Raw genomic sequence first — 20,674 nt, 5'->3', positions numbered from 1 at the left:
TTAAGGGGAGAATTATATGGGGTATTTAGATAAAGGAAAGGCTGGTTTTGGATGGCAGTCTTCAAGAGCTTTAAGTTAAGCCTTGAAAAGAGATGATTGAGAATTATCTTAATCATGGTTTTAAAAAGACTTGATGGGATCATACAAGGATCTAGGGATAAAATCTGTTCACATGACAAGGCAAAGGTGTCACCTGAGGTCATCAGTTAAACTAAAGGAAAAAAGATTTAGATGAAATATCAAAAGCAGTCTCTTCGTAAGGATCATCAATATGTGAAATAGGCTGCCAAAAGAGAGATAGCATGAAGGAATTTGAGACTTGACAGATATCCAGAATAAACTAGTTACATTTACTGAGGTGTAAAATTCAGACACTGTGATGCAGAGAAATCTGTGATATTTGATTTCGGAGGCCACTGTTTTATACACACACACACAGAGTTTAAAAACTTATATATTAGTTAACAATGCACATCTGTTAAGCCAGAAGAGAAAAGGCAAAGCTTCCAAAATATTGCAAGAAACAGTAATTTAAAATTTCACTGGCAGGCCAAGCCTCATCTGATTTGAAAGAGACAATAAAGCAAATATCTGATAAGAATAAAGTCTCCCAGCAGGAACTTACAGCTATTGCCTGTGACAGAATGCAGGGAGTTAACAGGTGACTGCGCTCCGATCACTCTGACACAAATTAGCTTCCCCTCAGAGGGCTGATTGGGGCACCAAAATGTACTTAGTTAAATCAGGATAGCAGGCTGGGAGAGCTAAAGGATTAATTAGCCCCTCAGCTGAGGGCTGATAAAAAGGCAACAGGAAGGAAGTGTAAGGGAAAGAGCAGGGCTAGCTGAGCCCAGACTCAGAGAGACCTCCAGGAAAGGAGACCTCTAATCCTCATAGGCCCAGGGAGAAGCACTGAGGATACCAGGGCCATTGTGCATAATTACTGCTACACAAAACTGTAAAGGTCTTGGCGGAGGGATCTGAAATAAACAGCATGGTGTGGATATTCAACCAGGGGGACAGAGAACTGCCCTGTTACATTGGCCAACAGTACTAATTCCAAATCAGGAGAGACTAAACGATCAACTGCAATGTAAAGCCAAAAAGCAGTCTTTGTCTATTTTCTGACCAGCCAGTGTTGGCCGCAACTCACTAAAGAGTCTACTGAGGATCTTACCACCTAATAAAAGAAACTTCCACTTTGATGGTGAATCAAATTAAAGCTTCAACTCTAGAAAATACAGCAGGGCCTAGGGATTGGGTGGAAGAGACAGTGAACAACTGCTCAACTGAATTTATTTTTTATAAATTTATGTGACCACAGATAAAGAAGTTCCACTCCTGTGGCTATTTGACATCTTGTGGACTAGATTGTGCCTAGTTGTATCCTAGTGCGTAATAGTGGGGGAACCATTTAATGGGTTTTTCTTCCTCTTTCGTGACCCTGTGCAAAAGGCAGCCTCAAACTCAGTCTCTGCACTCCTGGCAAGTGTCTAGTACTGAAGCACCCCAAGGAGGGAAGGCAGCAGCAGGGTGTGGTGGGAGCCACGGCCCCACTATCCTCCCACACTGGCCAATAGAATAGCACCAGGACAATGCCACACCTTCCCAAAGGGTTCTGTAGCTCCCACTCTGGCATGGACTCCCACTCCCAGAGGCTGCTGTTTGCGTGAAGCACCTCAGTGCTCACTTTGCAGCCCAGTGCAAGCTCCAGGTATAAAAGCCAGAATAGAGCCCTACATGTTGTAAAGAGTTCTTCAGCCTCTTGTGATAATAGAAGGAACACATTTTAACTCATAGTTATATTTAAATTTCCATATTTCCACATTTTTCAAAAGAGGAAATGATCCCAACCATAGCACAATGAACAGATTTTAAGCCTGAACTACTAACATGCAACAGGAATAAATTCCTTTACTTTCACAATTATAATTTACTGTAGTAGAGAATATATATTTTCTGAAGTCCACAGTATACAGGTAGCCAGGTTCACTTCTGGTCTTACATATTTGCATGGGTATTCAGAAACCTAATCGGAATGGAACTAATCTGCTCTTTTAATGTAACAAAAGACCTCAAAATTCAATTTCTGACTTTTTCTAAAGTTAATATCCCATTATAAAGACCAGGGGAAGCTCAGAGCCCTGATGGCTTTATTCTTTCGGGTTGTCTGGTAAGAATCTGAACAAGACAGCAGTACACTGGCTTATATTGTACGTGTTCTCTTTGTGATAAGGCAAGATACAAATATTTTAAATGAAAGTCTGCATACTGAACAATTAAGTAATTTTGACACAAGGGAAACAGCTTGTTTGATCCAGTGTATATGTGCATGGGATGGCAGGGGTGGGGAAAGAGTCACAACCTGAGAGCCAGCAGATCTGTTCTCTATTCCTGACTCTACCACTGTCTCACTATATAATTTTGAACAAGTTACTTAACCTCTCTGTGCTTCAGTTTCCTCATATGTATAATGGTGACAATGATACAATGCTGACTACCTACCTTCGTAAAGCATATTAACATCTATGCATGAAAAGTGTACATGTTAAGTATTATTTCACATCTTAAATATCTAAGTATTTCTATAACCACAAACCTGAAACCATGCATTTTCCTTAGTGCCATTAGATAAGTTTGGTTTTCAAAGAACTGACACACACACACAAAAATCTGTCTTAGAATTCACTGTGCAATAATAAAAAGAAGAATAGGAGTATTAAATTAAATATTATAATGTTTAAAATATAGTACTAAAATATATATTACTAACAATATTTTAATACCTTATTCATAAACTACATATAAACAGAGCTTACTTACAGGTGAGCTATCCTCTCTCCTTTCAGAGGAGGTAGAATGTTCCCCGAACCAATTAGGCAGTTGTGCACTATAGTGAGACACTGCTGTACATCATCTCTGGAAGTCAAAAAAGTTAACATTTAAGTCAAAAATTTCAATGATAGAAAATAAGTGAAGATTATTTTTTTCTTTTTATCAATTTTTTTTAATAAAGATGTTTTTTCTTGGGTAATCTTAGCAGCTTCTTCCCACTAGAGGTGCTCTGCAGGCAAGTCAAGCATTTCTGATCCTCTAATTCATTAATCTTAAAGACCATTTCATAAAATCCTTTCATGAAGCACCTCCTTTCACACAGCTCTAACCCTCAACAGTTTAGTTTTCTGAATTATTTATTTTGCACACCATCCTGAAATAGTGAAATAGGGAAATCATCTGCAGCACAAGATGAAGAGTTTAATTTAATGCATAGATAACACTGATTTTTCCAAACCCCAAAGATTATCTGAAAATTTTTATTTTCTTCATTACATAAAATGTTCTAGTGTGAAGCGGATCATTTTCCCAGGAAGATTCTTTTTTTAACAGTGTTAATGTTTTGCTATCTCTGTGCTACTGTAGATTTTGAAGAGCAAAATAACTTTTTCCTAACTATTGGTAATGAGTGGCCTCCTAAAATCAAAACTTAGACCGCTTCCATCATATAGGGGGGACCTGTGTATTATATTGAAAATTTACATTAGTTACAAAGTTAGTCCTCTGTCCTTTTATTAAAAAGCCTTGTGATGAGCAGAGTTCATACATTTTAAAATAATTCCTGGCACTGTTTTTTGAATTCCTAACTAATTTTTTGGGGGAAGTGCTCCTTGATTACAAAATCCTTAGCTATTATGCATTAGATGTGAAGAATCCTTAATATTTTTAAACACTGATGTCTACATTTGAATTTTTCATTCATCTTCACCTGTATGACTTCATTATAAAGTGACTGGAAATATTTATATTAAGGAAATTTACTCCTGACTGATTTTTGTATATGGCTTAAGCATAAACTGCTAAGTATGTGCTTTTATTTCCAGGACTAATATCCACAAAAATGTTGATTTCTAGTTCTCAGATAATGGAGTCAAACTATTGGAGTTGGCAACTTCTGGAGAAAAAGGAACTCAAGCACTAACAAATTTCAAACATCTCTGTACTTGGGTACACAGCACTCATCTAGGATTCATCCCTAACCCTTATCTACCAGCCAACCGCAATACCACTAATGGCCTGTATTAGGTCTCTTGACCTGTTTTCCTCTCATTTTCTAGTTCAAGCTCTTGAATTTATTTCCCTGCTACTGCTTTTTTCCCCCCGCAATATTTATTTTTTTAATATTGTGAGAAAGCCTATATACCCTGACCAAGACAGAGATCTCATCATGCTACACACTATATAAACAGATTCAGAGACGGTCCCTGCCCTGAAAAGCTTAAATATAAATAGAAAAGACAGACACAGGGCAAGAAAAAAGGATATATAACCAGAGAAATGGGTTGTAAATTCCACTCTGGTTGGCTCCTTTTTAAAATATATTTTTGGCTGGATTTCTGTAGAGAGATGATTGACAGGAGCAGGTAAGAGGTTGTCATGGATATATGAAAATGTGGGAACCTGCTCACTGGGACACAGAGAGCTGGAGGGGCCCCACATGTCTGTCTTCATGAAGGACACCACTAAAAACTTAGTGCTTACCTTGATCAGATAATACTACTTATGAGTTATAAAACAACAGGTCCATGTACTTTAGTCTTTTAGGAAGAAGGTTAAATTGATGCAAAGACCTCTATATTCAAGGACTTTTACATTCTGATGTTTCTGATTATAGTTCAAAAGAATCTGTCACATATTTAAAGAAAGGGGCATCCACCAAAATGCCCAGAGTTTTCAGATGGAGGTTCCGGGGGTCACAAACAGGGGTTCATAAGGGCTAGTGGGGGAGGACAGACTGGGGCAAGGACTGAATGGGAGTGGAGGTCCAGGGACTGGGCGGCAGGGTGGAGACAACATGGGAGGGGGAGGGTGTGCAGGGCCACATGGGGGAAGGCAAGGGGCTGAGTGGGGGCACAGAGATACATGGGGATGGGGGAAGGGGGCTGGCTGAGGGGGTGCAGGACCACATTGGGATGGGGAGTGGGTGTCTGAGTGGGGGTGGAGGGACACACAGGGACTAGGAGTGCAAGGACACATGGAAACAGGGGCAGATATAGCTGACTGAATGGGAAAGGCTAAGGGTCAGCCAGGGTCTGCATGGGGGAAGCTCTCTAACAATCCTTCTTCCTCCCCAAACCTGTTCCATTCTTCTCCCACCCATACCTAACAACCCTCCAGGTTCACTCCCAGGCTCCTTCCCCCTCCCTCAGCTCCTCCATTACCCCTGACTCCCACAAGTCTTTGCACGGCTTCTGAGAGATGCAGGAAATACAGTTCTGTATTGTAGTTTAAATGAATTACTCAAAGTTCTGTATTAATATGCCTAGTAAGGAATCTAGTTGTCAAAAAACTTTCCTGAATCTTTTTTGGTGTCTATACTGTTACAGACATACTTGCTGACAGGTATTTTGAAATAAACTACCAAAATAATTGAAACTGGTATGATTATATTGTGTTATTTTGACAAATAAAATATGCAGAATTTTAAAATAGTGTGTGCAGAATTTTTAATTTTTTGGTGCAGAATTTCCCCAGGAGTAGCCTATGCAATAGATGCTAGCCTATGAGCATAAGCAATGCAAAGTGCAGCTGCTAATGTATATGGCTAGAGTCACCTAGTGTATACCACATGATACTACTGACCTGGACATTTCTTGTTTTCCATTTGCATAATGCTCTAGCTTGGTGAGCTCTGGCTGAAGAAAAGAATCCAGTAAGTAATAGGCAAAGGTTATTTCCTTAGATGAAGGAACATGCCACTGGATATTCAGGTTCCACAAGTCACCTGGTTTACCCCAGTCCTATAAGAACAAAAACAAAACGACATTTCCCCTTAGTAAAATGTGAAGCAAACATTAATTAAAAAGTTAACAGATATGAAGCACATCACTTTCAAATATAAGACTACCCATAAGTAAAAATAACTAAGTTCAAGGAGCTAAATTTATACTTAAATCTAGTTGGCTATCCAAGAACAATATGAAACTTGCAACAAATAGCTAGAATATAAAAGATATACTTTCAAGGAATAACTCGCTGACAATTTTGATGTTCTCACTGAAGTAGATTCTTACCATTTGACACAATCCTTCTCTTATAGGTCTCAGATATACAAAATACCCCAAATTCTAACTCTGACTTTTGATCTTTCCATCAGAGGTCACCAAAAGGTTAGCCTATTTTATCAGTTTTCAATCACTCGCTCTTTTAAAACAATCCTGAAATTTGGTATACTCATTCATTATAAAAAACAAATTTGAAGTTTGACATTCCCATCCCAGGTCATCAAAATTCAGTCTAATAATTTACAAAGCTTATTTGAACTCCCCTGTGATGCAGTAATGTGTCCAGTTTGGAGAAATGAAGGTAATTGGAGGTCACCCATTCTAATTACCCAGATTTTGCCAAGGAAGTTTTCAAATGCAAATAAGTTATAGTCATGTTAACATAAAAGAAGGACTGCTGCCAGCTAGTGTGCATTGAGAGAGTTTTTGTAGAACCCAAGAGGCCCAGTCATGGATTAGGTCCCCACTGTGGCAGGCACTGTATAAACACAGTCCCTGACAACCTAAAACTTAAGTTATCTACCTACAGAAGAGATGCACAACAGACAATGACAGCACAGATTCCTCATATTCAGCTCAATATTTTTCTGGAGAAACCACTGTTAGGAACAAGAGGTTATTTCAGGATCTATGCTCATTCAGTGTCTGACCTCTTGACCAAGACATTCTAACACGGGTCCCAAATACAATGTGGACATGTCCACGGGGAAATCCCATCTTATTTCACATAAGAACAAATAGCCATCATATTGTAATTACTTTTAGGTCAGAACCGGTATGTATGTTTAATAGAGAAACCAGTGTCAGATGAAATCAAAATAAAAACCCTCAAAAGGCTCAGGAATTTGCTACTCCAATTTAAAAATATTTGTTTAATATTTCTCTGTTCTGATCCTTTTATAAAATGGTCTTGTTTCCCAACCACTTTCTAATGGTATAAATGATTAAACAAAGAGCAAGGCAGTGGAAAATCAGGTTCTTAAAAAAACCACATGTTCATATTTACTTATTTTGCATACTTTTCCCACTGTTCATGAAATCATACGTCCCCACATGTGGGGAAGAGGAACTAGGAAGGGCTATAAGTCTGACTCATCAGATATGGAGGTGAGGTAATGATGCTTTGGGAGACCTTATCAAAGATGTTAATATTTTCTAGGTCTAGACTTTTTATGTAAAAAAAAAAAAAAAAAAAAAGGAGGGTCGGTGGAGTGTTGAGGAACCCAAAACTTTGCTGCTCAACTTTAAAGCTAACAGCAATTTACCTGCATCTCATGATTGTCAGGTCTCAAGTCAGCTCATCATAAATTGCTACATTTAGGCATAAAACAAAACTATAATCATCATAAATTTGCTTTACACTATTTAAAAATATAGTAGTGTGAACATCAGCAATACTAAGTGTGCTCCATGTCATTAAGCTATTCAACATAATATTTAGCATTAATCTTTTCAGCTACTAGTGTACATTTATTTCAGTTAATATAGTTACTAATTTGCAATGCAGGTTTCAAAGTTTAAAGCATCTTTCAATTACACTTTCCATAGTAACTGTATTGATAAATCTTGAAATAAAAACAAATAAAATAGAGTAGCATTTTTAAAAAAGGTTGTCAAATCCTCTAATCCTAAATAAATGAAAATCCTTGCCTTGATAGGAAAGTATTCAGAAAGAGGCTTGTCAAAGCCACCTGGCACACTGCAGTATTCTGTGGGGTAGATAAGTGTAGTAGAACGAAGAAGATGGTGCAGTAGGTTACAAGACAGAATGTAACCCTGCTTACAGGTTAAATGTAGGGTTCGCTGCAGAATCTTCACAAGCTGCTCCCTGTATGGCAGCAACTTCTTTCCATCCACTCGAGTGATCTAATAAAAGGTAGAAACATTCAGAAGTAAACATAACCAATGAAGTTCAAGAGCTGTAGCACAGGATAATAAAGATCAACACAAGTCCACAGTACCTGGTATAAAACTAACTCTTAAAGTGGTGCTCCATTAAATTTGTATAGAAACATCCAATTCTGCTGCTACATGAAACAATATCAACTTGACTAATGCAACAGCAACTCCTGACTCTATGGCCTCGCCAAGTCCCAATGCTGTCCAACCTCCATCATGCGCAAGATTTCTGCCTTCACAAGTGGATCTTTTCAAGTTTCATTTTAAAATATAGATCTTCTCTTGCACAGTTTCATCCCTTGTCCTTTATTGGTACCGGAAACAAATGCTTTAAATTTATTTCCCATATAACTAAAACATTCATTTTCTGTAATGTATATCATATATTACCCACTCTTGCTTAATTCTGCAGTCTTTAGGAAAAAGACTATATGAAATACTACATATAAACTTTAAGTATAATAGTGCAATAGCAAAAATGAACTGCTTCTTTCCGCCCAATGGCACTAAAGTTGAGCCAACGATGGAACAGACATGCAAAGAGACAACCAAAATTTAACTTTTAACATTCTTTGCAGTACCTCTGACAAAAGCTGAAGGTTCCAGAGTAGCTCCTTATCTAGCTCTTCATCATGCAAGACATCATCATCTAAACAGCAAAAGTATGAAGCGCTACTGTTGTTATATGGAAGTTAAATGTTTATATCTGAAGGTTTTCCAATTTCAGAAGTTAAACCCACTTGAGTATTACAAATCAGCTCAGCCATTCACATCCAGAGTATTACATTTATGGATGTTTAACCACCCCCAACCTTCAAATTCATATTTAATTCCCACCCACCAGATGCCAATGCAATCAGTGTGTTCGTCAAGAAGTAAATGCATTTATTTAATACTAATTCAGGAATCAGAGAGTCAAATCTATTCTTATAAGTGCTTTTATTAAACATGGCAGATGAAAAGTTTGTTAATATTTATCTCTTGAAATGACTTTTGGAAACCACATTTCTTTAGAATTTGTTTACAAACAATCTTTCTACACACATCCTAATAAAAGCACTCTCTTCTCACTTATTCTTTCCCCATCAGTCAGATGACTTTAATTTATAAAAGAAAAAAGAATATTCTCCAAAGAGTAGATGATGATTTTAAAACACCGATTCTATGTTTTAGATCAGCAAAACTCAATCCTGTATGAAGCTAGTGGAATACATTTGAAATCTTCTGAACTTACTTATGGTAAGATGAGTTATAACACTGCAGCAGTGGGGCACAAAGAGCTTCAGAGATTCCTCAGGGCAGCACTGAAAACATGATCATAAATAATCAATTTAAACAAGGAGATCTTATGGTGATAAACAAGAAGAATAATTAGCATCATCTCACAACATTATTTACAACAGAAAAGTAAAGAAATAAGAACAGGACCTTACTCAGTTTGGCTGTTATTCAACCTAAAACTTTTTGATGGTTGGAGTTTGATTCCACACTTTTAATTCTCAGCAAGCACAATGGTATATTTAAAGTGTAACACAAACTGCATCTCAAACTTGTAGTCCTATGGATTTTAAACTATACTCACAAACTATTTAACCTGTTACATTTTCATCCCATTACAACTATCAGATTTTAAGCAGGATAATTACAGATAGATTGTAAGAAAAACCTAAATTTCCAAACACATTTAAAGTTTTCCACAATAGTAATGCAGGTTCAGTAAGTAGTAATAGTCTTGTATGTAAATTAAACTCCCAGTGAAATAAGAGTTCTCTTTTTCTCACTTTTACTGCAGCCCGGCACATGTCAGCAACCATCCGACCAGCAACTCTTGTCTCAAATATATTTGAAACAGCAAAGTTAAAAACTTTTTCCAAAGCAACCTAAGTGGAATACAGAACAGAAAAAAATATTATCTCATCAACCATCTTTTGAACAGAGCAATGTACTGCAGTACTGCACCTATGAATAGAGGTGATGCATGTGTGCGGCAAATCATGTCCTCATTGTTATTCTGTAAAATGTTACTGTCAAAAGCGCATGTCAAATAAAAGCAGAAGAAACATGGACCTGGAAAGTCAGAAATAGATATTCTGCAGAATCATTTTAAATACTCAGAATGCTTGAAAGTTTAGTATGGAGAGATCACCCATTCAATTAGCTTTAGTTATAGATGTTGTGTACTGTATGGGGGGGGGGGGGAGAGAAGAGGAAAGACAGCAACTTATTGTGCGAGAGAAAATCCTGCATAGTTCCTTGCTTGTATGGCATGGCTGGTTTATTACAGGAAGCTTCTGCAGACTATGTCAAGTTCAGTGCATTGGAAGATAAGGATGTTACAATATGTTTGGAACAAAGAGCTTCACAGTCTGAGAACTTTTTCCCCCATGCATCCGACGAAGTGAGCTGTAGCTCACGAAAACTTATACTCAGATAAATTTGTTAGTCTCTAAGGTGCCACAAGTCCTCCTTTTCTTTTTTTCATGGGTCCCCCATGGGAATGAAGGCAGCTAGAGGAAATCAAAGACCTATTGCTGGTTAGCAGGGGAAGTCTATATCCAGTATCCACTTCAGCTTTAGGATACTTCCAAAAAGACACACACAAAAAAGAAGAGGCTTTCATCAAGTAAGCCACAGAACTCTTCAGAGAAGTATCCCACTCCCTCTGTGGTAGGCTCTCACCTCTCTCCCTCCTCACAACTGAGTGGCCCAAAACACACATTTTCCTGCCGCCATATTGGGTGAAAAGAGCCAGATCCTGGCAATGGTGCTGGACCAGTTCTGGATCAGCTGCTTTCCCTGCCTCCACTTTGGCTTTTCAGAAGGTTTGCAAACTGGAGGTTTAGTTCCTATCCCCACATACAAGCATCTTTACTTTTCCTCACATCCTACAAAGCTAGACCCATAGAAGGGGAAGAGCCTTAAATATTTTGTTAAGTGACATTTAAAAGAAAAGAGCTTAATTCTGTCACCCATCTGTAGGACAAGTTAGATAAAATGCAGTGCAGCCTGCAGGTGACTACTTACTATCCAAATAATGAAACAATTAACCCACTCAACTGGAAGATATACAGATTAATACTTTATAACCGCAACAACACTTAGGAGGTTTATATTAAACCAAAAGAAGCCATACACACTACTATATTTCATGAACGCTTGATGAAGCAGCTTAATTTTTGCATGCTAAGTGTCCAAACACACATGAACTGTAATTTAAATATCACAAGGCCAGAGTTTTTACTGTAAGATTCAGGGAAGACTTTGCTTATAACACTGGTGGGCAGAGAAGCCACAGTAATAGCGATTTCAAACCTCTGGGGGAGAGAAGGCGGTATCTGGGACTTCAGTAGTCACCACTAGCAGATGAAGGGGGAACCTTGCTAAACCAAATTGACCTCTACTACTGTTTTACATTATCTGTTAGAGTATTAAGTGTAGAGCATACACTTTAGAGTAAGTTTTGGCTAAGACTTTTGTACTGGAGCACATCATTGTATTATCTGACAAAGCAGACATCATGAAGCATTTAGCTCTTCTTTTCCAGGTTCTCATCAGAAGTCCAAATGTGCGGCCATCATCAAGAGAGAAGACTCATCAAACGTACAAGCGCTTTGCTATCATAGAAAGAACAAAATCCTCCTTGTACAAAACTGAAAATGAACTGAAGGTAAACATTTTCTTTTTTCAGTACAAAAGTTCCACATACCTTAAATATCTCTTTTGAACACTGAGTGAGGATTGTACTGAAAGTGGAAGAAAGACCTAATTCCACTAAACTCTCTAGATGAGTCATCTTCTCAGTCTCAGTCTCCTCTCTAGTTTGTTCTAGTGTGCTGCTTTCTATGAGTCCAAAACATCTACACAATTGGAACAAATCAAGATTTAGTGAACGAATAAAAAAGAATCTTACTTTGAAGATTTTCATGCTGAAGTTAGTATATACACTTACCTGTCCATAAACTGCAGAACAAAATCTTCAAATTCAGCAGTAGCAGAGCACAATTCTCTCTCCACCTACAGTTTTCCAATGTAAAGAAGAAAGACTCTGAACATTTAACTTTCCTACTTAAATATATATTTATATTCCCTAACTTACTACCTTTTAAAAAATACTTTCTAAGTAAGGTTAGCACTTGGATCGACAGACTGGAGAACTTAGTATTGCAGTCCGCTTTATCTACAGTCCAAGAAGGGAGCCACAATCCAATCTTCTTTATACTGTCCTACCAGCATGCCTGGCCCTGCAATCTGGTGGTTTAACCTCTGAGGGTGAAAGTAGTTTTGTCTCCACGGCCATTAAATCCTTGGCCCCACAGCTATAGCCAACAAGGATGTCAATTAGTGCTAATTGTGATGGTAGATTTTTTCATGCTATCTGTACACTAGGAACTCTGGGTGCAAACTCTTGCTATATTTTCGTGAGTGCTGTGATTTTGTGGTATTAACATTGAATGAGAAGTCTCCAGCAGCTCAGAATTTCTGCCTGAGCTGTAACTGATGGTACAGTTCTGAACACAGCCATAAAGGGCCACTGCTCAGAGACTAAACTGCAAGTATTGGACCGCAGCTGCCACCAGCAGGGACCGCTGCTCTTTGTAGAATCCATCTGTTCCCCAGCTTAAACAGTTTGTGTCAACCATGGGAACAACAGACTGTGGGGCAAGCAAAGAAGCGGGGGAGGAGAGGCAGAGGGTGGCACGGGGGGAGGAGCTGCCTCCGTGGGCCGCTCCTACCCAATCTTCTCCTCTGTTCAACACTAAGTGGAGAGAGGAAGGGACACAGAATCAAAGGTGAGTGGGAAGTGGGGGAGCACAGTAGAGAAAACTGTTTCCAAGCATGGGTGCTGGATGGAGGCAGTGTTTAGGGGACACAGATGGAGCAAGAAGGACAGTGCCCAAAGGGAGGGAGGGGGTAGCAGAGGATAGAGCAAAGAGTTGAGATCAAAGCCTGGGGAAGGGATGGTTTTGGATAAGGGCCCCACCTACCCACTAGCAGTGAATGGGAAAAGGTCCCCCAGTTTGTGTGGTGCATTTTAGGATGACTTCAATGAAATGACCATGCACAAAAAGGGTGATTTCCCCTAAGAGTTCAAAACTGACAAAAAAGCAGCGAAGCACTTGCTTGCTTCTTTTTTCTTTTTTTTTTATTTTTTATTATTAAGAAAATCATTTCCATTTTTGGATTTGTGAAGGTGGCAATCGTGGAAACTCAATGTTCAACCTCCTTTCCAAGAGGCTACCAAACAGCTAAATTATTAATTTTAGTCAATACCAAATAGGGCCAGATTTGGACTAAAAATGAGAGGTGGAATATACCTCATTAACAAGTCTTCAGTCTACATACTTTGTTGGATTTATTGTAAACACATTAAAGGGGCACTACCACGTGGTTTTACAGAACCCTAACACTAATAGAAGGCTAGGGTTTTGGGGTTTTTTTGAGTATCAAATACAGTTTGGATTTAAAATATCTCCAAACACTGCAATATTGTACTAATGTATGATAACTGAGAAGTGAAAAGGGATCAATTTTCATTGCTCAGTTCAGTAAACCTAAAGTGAAACGATTTAAGATTTTGAAAATTATTTCTCTTATATTAAGCTGTTACTAATAGGAAGTGTGTTGTTTTTAACTATGCAGGGCAATGTTCTCAGGATGCCCCTCTAAGACTTTTGGTAACACACTTGTACAAGAAGGCAGTTAAATTGTATTCCTGTAGAGAGATCATTATTGTACTACTAGAGTAAGCAATGTTTTGTAGTTTATATTTTATGTCTAGGAAGCATTCTTACCTCTGTGAGGTCATCTCTCTCTTGCAGCACAGATGAACAATCTACTAAAGGCACCAGAGTAGAAAACGTTGCAATAAACTGGAATGTGATCTGTTGGGAGTTGCAAACATGTTTCAACGCACATTATCACATTATACATATTAAAAGCTGATGAGATTTAAAACAATCTATGGGATTTAAAGCTTGAGGCATTAATTAGAACAGGAAATCTTTACAAACTTTCTGTAAAAAAAATTAGAAAAAAATTAGTTGTTTTGGAAACTTTTATTAATATCTTTCATTCAAGGCAGAAAACTTCTGTAATGGTTACTACCAAAATCAAGTACAGAAAATAATTCCATTTTCTGTAAGATTATCTTATTTTGTACAATTCAATTATGGAATTTTAAGGAAGAGAGACTTCCAACCTAAAATGTAAAATATGCATAGGTATGCTACATTTAAAGATGCATCAAATGTGAAAGTGACATTAGGTGTCAAATATATATTGTTTAAATACCTGATCAGCATAAGTCCCTAAGATATGGGCATTTCAGACCTGATCCAATGCCCACAGAAGTCAGTGAGAATCTTTCCGTTTACTTCAATGAACTTTAGATCAGACCCTTAGGATATGTCCACACTGCAAATTAAGGTGCAATTGTAATGCAGGTAGGGGTACTTGTGCTAGCTTTAATCTAGTTAGTGCAGGTAATAATAGTAATGAAGATATGATAGCACAGGCTTCAGCATGAGCTAGCCAACCCACTGCAAGTCCATCGGGGACCCTGTGAGTGTACACAGATTGCTGTGTCTACCGCAAAGTCTTCCCTGCTATCATTACCTGTGCTAGCTAGATTAAAGCTAGTGTGGGTCTGCTTACCTGCACTACCATTACATCTGAATTTCAAATGTAGAGATACTCTTAGAGGCAAATTTCTGCCCCCATCCCTTGCACAGATGCGCAATAACCAAACGTGCCATTCAGTTCACTGAGCTGAAGGCTATTCAAGGTGAGTCCACTGTATATGCACTGCGGAGTACTGCTGTACAGCAGCATAGAAGGGTGGTCTATGACAAGCCACAAAACGTGGTCAGTGGGTCCACAAACTACATGGATTGCCTGGCTAAAATCCATCCAGATGATGCAGTAATAAAGAGATGCTTCGTGCCATAGCTTCGATATATTTTTTTGGGATGTAGGGAATTTTGTCTGCAATTCTCACATAGGTCTCTTGCCTAAAAACCTTCTATATGTCAGAATTCAACCGCACTTTATATCGCGGCTCCATTCATAAATTGTTTTACTAAGGGTCAATTTGTGATTATAGGTTAGGCCACAATTTAGTCACGGGTATTTTTAGTAAAACTCATGGACAGGTCACAGGCCAGTCACGGGACCGCTGCCCAGGGCTGGCTGGCCAGGAACTGCTGCCTGGGGTCGCGGACTGTGGCTGCTCCAGCTGGCCACCCGGGGAAACGCTGCCCGGGGCTGCTCTGACCAGCCGCCCACCCAGGGCCAGCAGACCACGGCTGCTTCGGCTGGCCACCCACCAGAGCAGCAGCTGATATGGCTGTCCCAGGGGCCACCTGAGCAGCTGGCCCCAGAGCCAGCTACTTAAGCAGCCCTAGGGTCAGGCACACTGGCACCTGCAGAAATCACAGAGGTCATGGAAAGTCATGGAATCCGTGACTTCCGCAACCTCCATGACAGACACGGAGCCCTAATTATGGGTGATTTAATAAATGGTTAGTCAACGGTTATATTTTGATGGAGGTCAACAAGTTGCTTATAATGATCTATACTTTTTACTGATGCACTGAGGGTTACCTATGTACACACACTATTCATACCTGTAATACGTTTATAACATCTATTAATCATTTATTAATCTTTTATAAATGGAACCCTAATATGAAGAGTGACCTAAAATCCTTTGGAAACATAATGTGAGATCAAAATTAAAGAGCCTTCAAAGTAACCCTAAATAGACAAACTGTATTTTATACTTTAAAAAATCTGAGATTTATACACTTACCATGCATTTACTAAAGTCATTTGGATCCACACCAGGCAACGCTCTCATCAACAGAGGTAGCATGTGTGTCGGACCTTCAGGAAACCACTTGCCCCCAGACACCAGGCTACGAGCTACGCCAATTACGCAGCTTAAAGTAGCTGTGAGCTGATGAGGTTCTGTTAATGTCTCTAGTGCAGGGTATGTTCTACAGAGATTGAAGAAAAAGGCAGATTAAAAACAGCTAAAAATTGTAAACTTCTAAAAGAAAAACCATACCTGATGAAATTAGATAAACAATACTATGTCAGTTTAAAATGTTCCTTTTAGAAATTATACAATAGTCCAAACCTTTTGTTGTATTTCACTGCACAGTGAATTTAATAACTCCTTTCTTTTAAAACATGCTCCTCTCATCTGAGCAGAGCTGTTCACCACCAGTGTCCCACAGAATTATTGTTGAATAAATTATGGGTGATTCCAGTACATTGTCTGGACTAGATCCAGGGCTATAAAATTAAAAACAAAACAAAAACTGAAGACTGACTATTACAGGTGCTATGGGTTAGTCAAAAAAGCCCATATTATTAAAATACTATCTAGATAAATGGTTCAGATATATTTACAATATGAGCTCTTTATGGGTTTCAAAAATTATATGTAGGACAAAATCTTGGTCTTTATTGTCTCTAAATATCAAAATTAAATAAAGATGCAACGTTTAAGAGTTTTATATTAACCCATTAACTGAAGAAAGCCCTTTATTTCAAGACATCTTGTTAAAAATTAAAGCTCACATTTATTACACAAATAAAATACTGGAGTTGAATTTTTACCTGTCCTGTGCTTTTTTATATAGGGCACTTCTTTAGCACCCCATATAGTGATAATTGTGAAATAATTCCTATTATTCTCATGACAGTTCAAGGACATACTGAGTCACCGTGTCACATCTGCACTACTTCATTCAAAACACACTAAATTACATTTCTCAGATGTGCCTACACAGAACAGAGCATTGCATTAAGTGTATTGAGACAATAGCATTTAGCAATATAAGCCTTATGCTCCACTACTCAATTATGCAGTCATCCCTAACCCAGAATAAATACATTACCACTGTTGCCTTACTTAGAAGAGCAGTTATGTTATTTTTATATGTAACAAATGTAGCGAGTAAATAAAGGAATGTGGGAGGTTAATTTTTCAGACACTGCAAAGTTCAATTATATTCTCTGGAAGGGGATGGTGCAATGGTTTTACAATTTTGGTCGTTTGAAGGGAAATGGTAAGAACAGTAAAGCGAAGGGCAACAAAAATGATTAGGGGTCTGGAACACATGACTTATGAGGAGAGGCTGAGGGAACTGGGATTGTTTAGTCTGCGGAAGAGAAAAATGAGGGGGGATTTGATAGCTGCTTTCAACTACCTGAGAGGTGGTTCCAGAGAGGATGGTTCTAGACTATTCTCAGTGGTGGAAGAGGACAGGACAAGGAGTAATGGTCTCAAGTTGCAGTGGGGGAGGTTTAGGTTGGATATTAGGAAAAACTTTTTCACTAGGAGGGTGGTGAAACACTGGAATGCGTTGCCTAGGGAGGTGGTGGAATCTCCTTCCTTAGAAGTTTTTAAGGTCAGGCTTGACAAAGCCCTGGCTGGGATGATTTAATTGGGGATGGGTCCTGCTTTTGAGCAGGGGGTTGGACTAGATGACCTCCTGAGGTCCCTTCCAACCCTTATATCCTATGATTATGTTGTTGCCAGTTCATTTGATTTTTATAGTGAATTTCAATTATAGTTGGGGGCCCAAAACATTCCAGATGAGTGCTATTTTTGCAGTTTTCTTGTAAAATCAAAGGCAACATTGAAGCAAATTTTTTACCTACCTGTAACAATACAATGTATCATTTGTCAAAGAAAATTGAAAAATCAATATAAATAAGTAATATATTACACACTTTTTGCTACTCAAATAACATTAAAGATACTTATTTAAACTTTGGCCCAGATTGTGAGCTGTGACAAGGAGAGCTCAGCACAGCTCAGGAGTGAGGGGTGCAAATCTGGCTTACAGTTGATCCTGAAACTGTCTGTTGACAGTCTCCATCATAAATTAGAGCAGCCTGAAGGCAATTCTAATTTATGCTCTCTAGCAACAGCCCCAGCCATTCCAGGAGCCAGGGAGGAGCTGAGCACAAAAACTAAAAAGCACTTCCTCCTTCACTTGACAACACCCCGACTAACCTAGCTGCAGGGATGGGTGTGGATCCGATCTAATTCAGCAGCTCCCCCAGCCCAAGTACTCCCCTTCATCAAGGAAATTCTTCTGTGGCTCACTATGGCTGCTGGGGGGCAAGCTCTGAACTTCTATTTGCAGTAATGTTTCTTCATTGTAACTTACTTTTCAAGTACAGGTGGAATTACTAACTCAGGACGCATTAGTGCAAGATTTTGTAGGGCTTGAGCAGCCTCTAGGCTTCCAGTTTTACTAAACATAGCCAGAAGGACAGGTTGAATAATGCATTCTACGAAGTCTGTAACATCTTGATCAGTAAGTTTATGGCTATCAGGCACAGGAGTTAGCCAAGTCTTCTTCTTGTAACGCTCACGATGCAGTCTTCTAACAACACTACTTGGTAACCTTTGAAGCAGTTTCATCAACTTGTTCTGTTGGATATATAAACCAGAGGAAACAATCAATTTCAAGTAATTAGCAGTGAGAATGGACAGTGGCAAAAACCTGATATACCTTTCCTATACCAGGAACTCAAAAATAAGCTTGTTAACTTCAGGTCAGTTGCTCAAAATGGATAAGAACCGCAGGAATGTAGTAAATCTAAATGTTCAGAATTCACTATGAGAATTCAGTTCCCAGAACATTACAAGCTACACTGTTCATGTCATTCCTAATCATTTCTATAAACATTTAAAACACATGCTTATATACTCTGTACAATGACTAAATTAGCTCTAGAAAAAACTCAGATAAATAAAGATTACTTACCAGCAATGGAGATCTTCCATAAATATGTATGTGCAGAGGATATGTTTGAAACATTCTGGAATATGTAAGCCATCCTGTGATCTTGGAGCTGCTCAGGAATGAGGCAGGACCCTGGCATGAGTTAGAGCAGCCTTGCCACTAACTTGTGCCAGCTACCAGGGGAGATGCCCTGCACTGCCTGGTAGAGGACCCACTACAATACCTCTAAGTTGTCCAAGGATCCTCTGAGGGTCAAGAAACCCAGCTTTAAGGTTGTTAAGGGACCTACCCCACTTCTGCAGAGCAGGTTGGGAAAGGTACCTGCCCTTGTGTTCACTATTCACATGCGTCAATATCTATTTCCAGTAACAAAGAGTTAATGTAAAAAGCATCAAGAAAGACTGACTAAATTAACTTAGTCTGTGAACCAAACCTAATTTATGACAGCACTGCTGGAATTCAGTGCAGCGAATTGTTCACCAGAAATATTTTCACCAGTAATATCTGCAATAGTAAATTGCCTTTTAGTAAGCTCCTTTCTGCCCTAACTTATGCACAAGCAACTCCCATTCAAGAAAGTTGTATGAAGGCAGAATTGGATCCAATAATTTTTCATATGTTTTTCTAGGATACTTCTAATTAAAAATAATTGTTGGAGATTAAAAAAAGCTCATTTTATCTCCGACAGGAACTGTGCACAGAGAGATATAGAAAAATCCAGTTCTGTTGAGAACTGGAACATCAATTTTAACTGTGAAAATTAAGCTACAGTCTAAATTCAATACTAAATATTAGAACAAAAATAGCATAAAATGTTAAATAGTGGATTTTTAGCTGTGCTTTTAACAAAAGCTCAGTTCATGTTGATCAATCAAAGTTAGATTCTGCTATACCTACAAATGTAGGTCAATATTGTATCATATTCTCTTAACGAAGAAAGTGTGCTTCAGACACTAGAATCATACGATCAATTATTCCAAAATCAGGTTTTACTAGGTTCTTGAAAAACTGACAGACACAACAAAGACTAGCAGCAAGTTTAATCTGACATGTTCATTTTCACAGCTTGTACTTAAAATAGTTAAAAAATAAGCCATGTTTTCTTAATAGATAGGGATAGTTTTCTGGCTCCTTTTCAGTTTAATTTCACACATCATATTAGTGTTTTCTTGGAAATTTATTTTTTAAAGTATATACATAGTCCACAGTAATCTATTATAGGATGAAATGGTTTGCATAAAGCAGCATATACTCTTTTACTAAGAGCGAAGAGCACAGCAGTGAAAAATTCAGGATAAAATTATAATCCCACTCCAAATTTAAAATCTTTAGTCTTAAAATCAAAGCATAACAAACTCACCAGCCAGCGACCATTATTTGAAGGATGGTAAAAAGATGCAATACTATTGAATAATCCAGACAAGTGCTTCTGTACTAGTTTACTTGGTCCACCCTGTCCAAAACCAAATACATATATATTTAATCTACTTACAGGAAAAGCATGAAAAAGGACACTGTTGAGGTCAGAAATCAAGTTTAACCTACCCAAAATAGATTATTCAGCATCATGAGACAAGTTAAAGATCGATATAATATCCTTCCATAACAAAGGCAACTTGGATTAACTAACAAACTATTAACACAAATCACTTGGGCTTGGTTTTGGTCACAGAAACATTCTATTACCTCTCTATGCTTTTCTTCTGTTCTTGCGAACAGAAAGAGTTTTAAAATTTGCAAGAATTCCACTTCTGTCTATTTTTAGAACTATCTTTCTTAAGTATCTTTTTATGTATAACAAATGCCATGCAATATTACAGTCTGAGGAAGATGGGCAGGAAAAAGGAAACTGCAATATTCTGGTAACGTATTATTGAAGACAAATTCAAACTACTGTGCAAAGGACACCGAACTTTTGTTCAGCTTCTAGTGAAGAACGGCAGCGTC

The 20,674-nt window shown here is 38.3% G+C and overlaps 1 protein-coding gene across 1 annotated transcript in view; it reads right to left on the bottom strand.

Moving 5' to 3' along the window:
* The window catches only part of PSME4 (proteasome activator subunit 4), a 212,208-nt gene that overhangs the window by 120,168 nt on the left and 71,366 nt on the right, over positions 1-20,674 (bottom strand). The window contains exons 9-20 of the mRNA XM_084622260.1: positions 20,088-20,180; positions 18,146-18,411; positions 15,769-15,955; positions 13,751-13,840; positions 11,908-11,972; positions 11,665-11,815; positions 9,740-9,838; positions 9,193-9,262; positions 8,540-8,607; positions 7,710-7,925; positions 5,638-5,795; positions 2,824-2,919 (exon numbers count right to left, since the gene is read on the bottom strand). Of these exons, the coding sequence (XP_084478386.1) occupies positions 2,824-2,919; positions 5,638-5,795; positions 7,710-7,925; positions 8,540-8,607; positions 9,193-9,262; positions 9,740-9,838; positions 11,665-11,815; positions 11,908-11,972; positions 13,751-13,840; positions 15,769-15,955; positions 18,146-18,411; positions 20,088-20,180 (1,559 nt within the window). The remainder of the gene's footprint in view (positions 1-2,823; positions 2,920-5,637; positions 5,796-7,709; positions 7,926-8,539; positions 8,608-9,192; positions 9,263-9,739; positions 9,839-11,664; positions 11,816-11,907; positions 11,973-13,750; positions 13,841-15,768; positions 15,956-18,145; positions 18,412-20,087; positions 20,181-20,674) is intronic.

This window comes from Lepidochelys olivacea (genome assembly GCF_965140295.1).
Source record: "Lepidochelys olivacea isolate rLepOli2 genome assembly, chromosome: 3".
Taxonomy (NCBI): domain Eukaryota; kingdom Metazoa; phylum Chordata; order Testudines; family Cheloniidae; genus Lepidochelys; species Lepidochelys olivacea.
Note: the sequence above shows the minus strand (reverse complement) of the source record. Positions and strands in the feature narration are given on the sequence as shown.